The sequence below is a fragment of the Lampris incognitus genome, chromosome 2 (assembly GCF_029633865.1).
Source record: "Lampris incognitus isolate fLamInc1 chromosome 2, fLamInc1.hap2, whole genome shotgun sequence".
In the NCBI taxonomy this organism is placed as follows: Eukaryota; Metazoa; Chordata; class Actinopteri; order Lampriformes; family Lampridae; genus Lampris; species Lampris incognitus.
This window is the reverse complement of record NC_079212.1, coordinates 5,036,784-5,046,020: the sequence shown is the minus strand read 5'-3', so window position 1 is coordinate 5,046,020 and position 9,237 is coordinate 5,036,784. Positions and strand designations below refer to the sequence as shown.

General features: G+C 49.1%; 1 protein-coding gene across 1 annotated transcript in view; it reads left to right on the top strand.

Annotated features, from left to right (window-relative positions):
• Positions 1-7,976, top strand: part of LOC130108000 (membrane-associated guanylate kinase, WW and PDZ domain-containing protein 3-like) — a 46,792-nt gene extending 38,816 nt beyond the window's left edge. The window contains exons 5-10 of the mRNA XM_056274832.1: positions 1,812-2,012; positions 2,191-2,267; positions 2,893-3,039; positions 3,152-3,290; positions 6,833-7,483; positions 7,738-7,976. Of these exons, the coding sequence (XP_056130807.1) occupies positions 1,812-2,012; positions 2,191-2,267; positions 2,893-3,039; positions 3,152-3,290; positions 6,833-7,483; positions 7,738-7,976 (1,454 nt within the window). The remainder of the gene's footprint in view (positions 1-1,811; positions 2,013-2,190; positions 2,268-2,892; positions 3,040-3,151; positions 3,291-6,832; positions 7,484-7,737) is intronic.
• Positions 7,977-9,237: the final 1,261 nt, after the last annotated feature.

Here is a 9,237-nt window from a genome sequence, read left to right as displayed (position 1 = left end):
GTGACCGGGGCGGCTCGGAAGAGTGGGGTAATTGGCCAAGTACAATTGGGGAGAAAGGGGGGGGGTCCAAAAAAAAGAGAAAGTGTTGCTATAAGTTGTTGTAGAACCTGATAATGTAAGAAATCCCCGATAATGTAATAACCCTGATAATGTAATAACCCTGATAATGTAATAAAAAATGTGATTGAGAAATGCAACAAAGCCTGATAATGTAATAACTTCCCGATAATGTAATAAACTTTTTACCGATAATGTAATAAAGTATCGCATTAACAGGAGGTCATTACATGATCAGGTTAGCCTTCATTTTGCAGGTCCTGATAATGTAATAATTCCCCAATATTGTAATAATTTAACTGCAGACCACCTATTAATGGGTTCAAGTGGTGATACTGTGTTGGCAACTCTAGCTCCAGACCTCTAGCGCCACCAACAGGTCAAAGTCGGACATGCAAATGCACTTTATTACATTATCAGGAAGTTATTACATTATCAGGTTTTACTGCTGTAGAACCTGATAATGTAATAAATCCCCCGATAATGTAATAACCCTAATAATGTAATAAAAAATGCACTTGGGGGCATTGAAAATGCAATAAAACCTGATAATGTAATAACTTCCTGATAATGTTATAAAATTATCCAACCGAGAAAAAGCATGTGTGGAAGTAGCTTGGAGGTAGCTTTGAGGAAGAGTAGAGCATTCATGCACGTCCAACTTTGACCTGTCGGTGGCGCTAGACCTCTCGAGCTTGCGTTGCTTAAACAGTATCGCCACTTGAATCCATTTATGGGTGGTCTGCTGTTAAATTATTACAATATTGGGGAATTATTACGTTATCAGGACCAGGGAAATGAAGGCTAACCTGATAATGTAACAACGTCCCGTTAATGTAACACATTATTACATTATTGGTAAAAAGTTTATTACATTATTGGGAAATGCACTTTATTGCATTATCAGGAAGTTATTACATTATCAGGTTTTATTGCATTTTCAATGGACTCAAGAGCAGATTTTATTACATTATCGGGGTTATTACATTATTGGGAATTTATTACATTATCAGGTTCTACAAACCCCCCAATCCAGGATAATAGTGCAGGTAGCAGGTTGACGCTCTCTCGAGTCTGGTCTGCCTGGTGCGGTGAACTGACCCTGACCCGTGAGCGTGAAGCCAGTCTCTTCTGATGTCAAGTCTGGTGAAGCCAGACAGCAGGCAGGTGCGGGTCACGTGAGGACGCGATAGCGTTCAAACTTTTAGAAAAAGTAAAGTAGTATAAAAATAGAAGAACGACTTTACTTGCGATTTATTTTGCAATGCTTGTGAATTGGCTGCACCACGTTTTTCGTTTTAAATTTTACTGTGACAAAAAGGTTGAAATTACTCCTGTCTACAGAGTGCCGGATCTCAGCTCCGGTTGACTCGGGGGAGGAGGAGGGGAAGTGCCGGTGTCGGGATCCGGGTAGCTCCGGCCCACTTTAATCACTGGGTCGCGCTACTGGAGGAGGCACATTTACAAAGTGAACTCTGCCAAAACCGACGAGGCTCGATTACGGCTCGGGTTTTGCAAACTCTGGCACCCGTCCGGGCCTATTAAATCCTCCCTCTTCGTAGCGCCACCTCTGACCCGGCACATTAGTCACCCGCCTTCAGCTAAAAGGAAAGTTCTGGGCGCAGATTGCAGCGTTACGGTCCAACTGAAACTTTGTACCCCCCCCCCCGATTCATCGAGTCCCCAAAATAGGAACGGCTTCCGTGCATTAGTGACGCCGTCTGAGTCGTGTGGTTTTTCTGCCCCGTCCTCAGCTGCCTCCCTTCTCCCTCATCGCTTCGTGACGGTTCGTCGAGGCAGCCCGGCGGCCCGGAGCGGCCAGATCCGGCCCGGTGATCGGCTGGAGGCGGTGGAAGGGCAATCCGTGGTGACCCTGCCTCATCGCGAGCTCGCTCACATCCTCCGCCGAGCGGGAAACACGCTACGTCTCACCATTATCCCCCGGCCCAGCACCTGTGAGTACCGAGCACGCCAAACACCACAAGCATGTGCACACCTTGATGTGAACGCACACACACACACACACACACACACACACACACACACACACACACACGCACACACACGGAGACGTGCGCTGTGTGCCTCATTACTGCATCCTCAATCTAACCTCCCGTCTTCCTCTTTTCTCAGACTCCTCAAGCCTTTCCGAATCTACCGACTATGACCCTGGCCACAGGGGTAGGAAGGGTCATAGGTCACGCCCGAAGGTGAGGGCACCTCCTTTTATTATGTTTGCCTAAGGCCTGTAGCATATGTCAGTACGCGAAACCGGACCCTTCGGGCTACGCGGATCCAATCTCACGCATCGTTGCGTTCCGAAATGTGTCACGTGACGTTACGGCTCGACACAAACACGGGCTGTGACCTCGAGCATTGCAGCGAGGGCCCGTGTAGCGGGCAACAAGCCTCTCTGGTTTCCGCTGTCTTTCCCATCGTTATAGCGCCCCCTTTAGGACTTGTTTCAGGCTTAAGAGTCCTGTTATGAATGGATAGATCACAGTCGGCCTAATCGCTCCCTTTGCCATCATTCCTGTGTGCTCCCGTCTGTTCATCTGGTTCTGTCCGGTTGTGAAAGTCCACTGAGTCCACATTGATTTATCTCTCCAGGTACTTTCATTTGTGTGCTGAGCCAGCAAAACAAGCGTTTCATTAAGGACATAACAGTAAACTTGCTCTCATATATGACAAATAAACTTGAAACTTGAACTTGAAACTTGATTTTCATGCAGCTCTTGTCCCAGCACTTGCTCCTCTTGTCCGCTGTCAGTTTTGTTTTCCTCACCTGTGTTGACCTTTACCTCCCCATTACTGCTCTCTACCACCATCCCCCAGCATGACTCCAAGTACTACAGCGTGGACCTGGACCGAGGCCCGACGGGGTTTGGATTCAGCCTGCGAGGAGGCAGCGAGTACAACATGGGCCTCTACGTCCTGGGGCTGATGGAGGGCGGCCCCGCGTCACTGAGCCACAGGATGCAGGTGTGTTATTCGGGTGTATTATTCATGCACTTCTTCTAATGTGTGTAAACTGTTATTACGAATTCACGAATGCAATCTCGTGCGATGTTGTGTTGTTGTACGGCGGGCACAGGTGAGTGACCAGCTGGTGGAGATCAACGGAGACAGCACGGTGGGGATGACGCACAGCCAAGCTGTGGAGCAGATCCGCCGGGGAGGACACCGAATTCACCTGGTCCTCAAGAGAGGCAATGGCTACGTGCCAGACTACGGTAAGAGAGACGAGAGGGAGATAAGCTCAGTGTGTCACCGCCGCGCGTCTTCACCATGAGGGAAACTTGTCAAAATCAATCAATCGGGGCGTCCGGGTGGCGTGGCGGTCTATTCCGTTGCCTACCAACATGAGGATCGCTGGTTCGAATCCCCGTGTTACCTCTGGCTTGGTCGGCGTCCCTACAGACACAATTAGCCGTGTCTGAGCCGGATGTGGGTGTGTGTCCTGGTCGCTGCACTGGTGCCTCCTCTGGTCGGTCGGGGCACCTGTTCGGGGGGGAGGGAGAACTGGGGGGAATAGCGTGATCCTCCCACGCGCTACGTCCCCCTGGAGAAACTCCTGTCAGGTGAAAAGAAGCGGCTGGTGACTCCACATGTATGGGAGGAGGCATGTGGTAGTCTGCAGCCGCTCCCCGGATCAGCAGAGGGGGTGGAGCCGTGACCGGGACGGCTCGGAAGAGAGGGGTAATTGGCCAGATACAATTGGAGAGGGGGAAAAAAGGGGGGGGGGGTCCACAAAAACAAAGTAGGTAACGATCAAAGAAGAACACAGACAGGAGAAATAAGAACCGGAGGGAAACTTCTCCCGCGTGCTGCGTTTGCCTACAATTGTAATCTGCGAAAAGTCGGTTGTGCGATGTCTTTTCCCAGTCGGCTACGACTTGATAAGTCTTCTAGTGTGTTCCCAGCTGGATCTGAGGGCACCACCGGCAACATATTTATACATGTAATTATCGTAGCGAGGACAAATTCCATTAAAGATTTAGAAATAGTAACAGAGTCTTGAAATCTATTCTGGCAGTAATTGGCTGCCAGTGAAGACATTTGTTGTTAGTAACAAGAGTCTTGAAATCTATTCTGGCAGTAATTGGCTGCCAGTGAAGACATTTGTTGTCTTTTGTCCTGCTGGTTCTGCAGCCGCAGTGTTCTGGACCAGCTGGAACAGCAATGCATTGCAATAGTCAAGCCTGCTAATAAGACGTGCACGCGCCATTTCCTCAGGATCAGGGGTGGAAGGGAAAGGCTTCACGTTTGAGATGAAGGAGGAAATGACATGAACGTGTGTGCAAGAATAATTTATTTTCATATCCCGAAGGGAATACCTTAACTCGCTCTCTGTCTTTGTACTGTCAAAAACTGTTCTCACGTGTTGAAACTCATTTTACTTCCTAGCCGGGAAGCCTTTCTTCTCTTTTTAAGTCTTTTATAACTCTTGTTTGCTATGTGGGTCTTTTCTTCCTTCCCTCCTCTCCCTGTTTCTGGTTCTCTTTTGATTCTCCTCATCTCTTTACTTTTAACCTCACCGCACCATGTCTCCCTCCTGCATTCTGGCCTATTTCTACTGTTCACTCTCCCCTCTTTTCTTGGTTTCACCTTCTAAACAATTTCCTTTCACCTTTTCCTCCCGTTTCTCTTCCCCCCTTTTTCTCTCCCTCTCAGTGGAGCTCTCCAGTCTGTCTCTATGTATGACCAACTCCAAGCTAGGGGAGCCTTGCTTCTATGTCATTGGACGGACAGAGAATACGCGGTTGGTAATCGTTCCTGTTAGTTCTCCCATTTTCTGTCTCTTTACATTCCTCCAGTCAGTCCCCACTGTTGTCTTGGCATGCTTTGCAGCATGGGCTCTCAAACCTTTTCGTTTTTAAAGACCCCCAAAATGGACACAAATTAGACCACAAATCCACATTTCAAAGTCTTTACCCCAAATGTGTTGAATATGGATCGATTTTTTGCTAGTGACTTGGTGTTAAATGTAGATAGCGGTGAACGTAAATTATAAGAATACTCATCCTTATTCATTCTCTAATTTTGATGAAATTTAGTGAATTGAATCACTGTGGGCAGCACGGTGGCACAGTGCTTAGTCACCTCACAGCAAGAAGGTCCTGGGTTCGAGCCCGGGGTAGTCCAACCGTGGGGGTCGTCCCGGGTCGTCCTCTGTGTGGAGTTTGCATGTTCTCCCCGTGTCTGCGTGGGTTTCCTCCGGGGGCTCCGGTTTCCTCCCACAGTCTGAAGACATGTAGGTCAGGTGAATCGGCTGCACTAAATTGTCCCTAGGTACGAATGTCTCGGCCCTGTGATGGTCTGGCGGCCTGTCCAGGGTGTCTCCCCACCTGCCACCCAATGACTGCTGGGATAGGCTCCCACACCCCGCGACCCATACCGTGGTTTGAGAACCCCTGCTTTACGGTATGTGTCCCTGTATGTATGGGAATACCTCATTAACAGATGATGATCATCACAATTATCATCAGCTATAAAGTTTTACACAAAATGTCATTTGTATAGAATTACACAATGTCAGTTGTCTCCTACCTAACTTCATGTCCTTCAATCCAAAACACCACTCAAGATGTAGAAACAAAGACACATCATGTAACAGATGTGAAGCGCAACTGTTGTGCGACTTTGTTGTGAACAGAACGATACGGGATCATTGTCTTAAGTTTGTAATTGGAAGTATGTCTAGCATTGACTGCACATTTTCAACTGAGTAGCTAACATTGCATATTGTTTACATCATATCCGACCGGACGCTTAACACTGATGACATTGTACTGACATGCTTTTGCAGCGGTTCAACAGCGCCAACGTTAGCTTGTCTTAATTGTGTTTTTAGCTAACCACCAACCCAGAAATTCAGAAACACCGAAAAACTTTTATCAGAACTTAAGCTGATAGAGAGCGTCTTACTTACATCTCTGTCGATGGCATTTCTGTGAAATACTACATCGAATGAAACCGCTTCGGCCACACCAAGTGACGGGATATAAGGGAGATGGTGGGTGATGGTAGTGGGGGGGCAGAAAAAATATATTTTGCCACAAATCTTCTTATCATTGAGAATTTTAATACGAACTAAAAAACTGATTAGGGGCGTCCGGGTGGCGTAGCGGTCTATTCCGTTGCCTACCGACACGGGGATCGCTGGTTCGAATCCCTGTGTTACGTCCGGCTTGGTCGGGCGTCCCTACAGACACAATTGGCCGTGTCTGCAGGTGGGAAGCCAGATGTGGGTATGTGTCCTGGTCACTGCACTAGCACCTTCTCTGGTCGGTCGGGGTGGCTGTTCAGGGGGGAGGGGGAACTGGGGGGGAATAGCGTGATCCTCCCACGCGCTACGTCCCCCTGTGAAACTCCTCACTGTCAGGTGAAAAGAAGCAGCTGGCGGCTCCACATTATCGCAGGAGGTATGTGGTAGTCTGCAGCCCACACAAGTGTGATTAAAGCCAGTAAGCGGAGTAACAGGGAGAAGGTAGCACAATGTTGATGTAATTGCATAATGTTGTGTTGATAAATGAAGCAACATCAGAGGGTTGCACTGAAAAAGCACCTGTGGTGCAAGCTGAATTAATGGAGCTCTTACAAAGACGCTCTTTCCGTGTTTTGGAAATCCAACAGAAAGCCACATTATGTAATTCTCCCTGCCAGAGATCTCAATCTCTCGCTCTTTCTCCCACCCTGTTTGTTTATTCTGCTTTTTTCTTTCACTCCCATCTCCCCATACCCCCACATTCCTCCACTTCCCATTTGTATCTAGGCCGTGAGCACGGGGTCTCCTCCCCCTCCCACCGACAGCGCCCCAAGGAGCCGAGTGTGGCTGCAGTAGACCCCGCCATGGCGAGGGGTCGCAGCTCAATGAAGGTGAAGAGGGACAGGTCTTCAAAAGGACGCGAGCGAAGGAAAGGAGGGGAGAGGAGAGGGCGAGGACGGAGAAAAGGAGGCCCGGGCATCAACTCCGGGTCTGAAAAAGAGGAGGAGGAGGAAGAGGATGGCCAGCGGGTTGAAAGATCTCAGGTGGCGACAAGAGACAAGAGGAGGAGCAGGAGGAGCAAAAGAGTATCTCAGAGTTTACCCAGAGACGCCCTCAGGAATTCAGACGATAACGCCACACGGAGGGGGACGGCAGGGGGGAAGAAAAGAGAGAGAGGGAGAGCTATGAGCCAAGGTAGGAAAAGCAGGAGTGAGGAGAGAGCGAGGGAGGCGGAAAGAATTGAGCAGGTGCCAAAAGAGGAGCAAGCAGAAGATCCAGTTGAAGAGGAGGAGCAGCAGGAGGTGGAGGATAGGGAGGAGGGTGTGGAAGAGAAAGTGACGTTGGAGAGAGAAGAGGAGGAGGAAAATGCCATACTGCCCATTCCGAACTCCCCCAAAGGCTGCCCAAACCCAAACAACACTGGGCAAGGGAGGAGGAGTATGATGAGGACTTGGAGAGAAATGTCAGGGAGATAGTGAGGCTCAGAGAGTTTGGGGATGAACAGGAGTGGGAGGTAGTGAGAGAGTCAGAGGACGAGGGTATAAACAGAGAACGACACATTGACTGGTTGGATGAGAGGCAAGGAGAGGAAGACGTGCAGAGCAGCTGGATCCACAGACGCTTGCCGAGTCTCGTCTGGGGAGAAACGCGGAGAAAACCCTTCTCCTTCCTCACCTCCACATTGTCCGTAGAGGAGCTTGAGAAGCCAGAGGACGGTGAGTCGGAGTCCGGAGACAGTTGCTCCGATGGCAGCGCCTCCGCTGCCAGCATCTTGGGCATCTCTCTGCCTGAGACGGGCAGACAGACTGCAGTAGTGCTCCCAGGACCCTGGCTCACCCCCAGCCAGCAGATGGTAGCTCAGGTTTTAGAGGAGAACAGGTTACCTGGAGGAGGACAGACCAGGACGAAGGGGAAAAGGGCCGTCTCTTGACTTTCTGGGGATGAAGGGCACGCATTGGTTAAGGGTAGAATCTTTGATGGTGTGAAACAGCATCCTCCAAATGATTATATTACGATTGCAAAAACATATTTGTGTTGTCAGGTGGAACCACCGGGTGGCGCTACCTCCCCACGTTGCCGTTGCCCTCAACAACTCTCCGTGCACCTCCCCTCATGGCGAAAGAGAGACATTACACCAGGCTAGTTCGCTGATGTTGTACACACCAGATTGCCTAGCTAGGTAAAGACAGCAAACTGTTAGCTACCACGAACGTAAGGGGGAAGCAGATCTATTTGTGACTTCAGGGGACATTTCACGGCGAATAACCTGCCGATGGCCTGTCTAGTCTTGTAAAACCATAGCTGCTTTGCACGAGAGTTTTTCAGTGGTAGAGATTAGAAAGTGAACATCTCAGCTCATCTGTTTTGTAGTTCTTCAACCATCTACTGATGTCAGTGGATGGCAGAAGTTGGCATGTGTGCTGTAGGGAGTTACAGTGATACAGACAACACTGACATGTCTTGCGTATGTCACAGCTACGATTAATACATGGAAATAAGCTAAACAATTGGTGAAATTTCCCGTGAAGGCTCATTCGGTCATGAAGCAATTTATTGCCAGACTTAATTCACTTTCTATGAGAGTGAGGGATGCAGGAGATGGGGCGATTTGGTGTTATGGGTGGGGCGGCAACCTGTAAAACGTTTTTGGGCAATACGGGTAAGGGCAATAGCCAATCAAATTCAAGCGCATCACCTCTTACTTACCACGCTGAAACAACAGATCAAATGTTGGTTCCAATTTTCCAGTTCCCGCTAAAAGCAAAATGGATGAGAAGCTCATCATGCGGTCTGCGGAGTCCCCGTTTAAAACAGTTTGTGTATTTTTCTCCTCGTTCAACAAAATCCTTAAATACCAAGAAAGAATTGATGCAAACAATAAATGCATTGATATGACACATGAATTCATAAAATTACATATTTAGTTGCTACCTAAATTGTTGAAAGTGCATTAGAGGGCATCCAGGTGCCCTGGCGGTCTATTCTGTTGCCTACCAACATGGGGATCGGCGGTTTGAATCCCCATGTTACCTCTGGCTTGGTCGGGCGTCCCTACAGACACTGTGTCTGCGGGTGGGAAGCCGGATGTGGGTGTGTCCTGGTCGCTGCACTAGCGCCTCATCGGGTCGGTCGGGGCACCTGTTCGGGGGGGGGACTGGGGGGAATAGCGTGATCCTCCCACGCGCTACGTC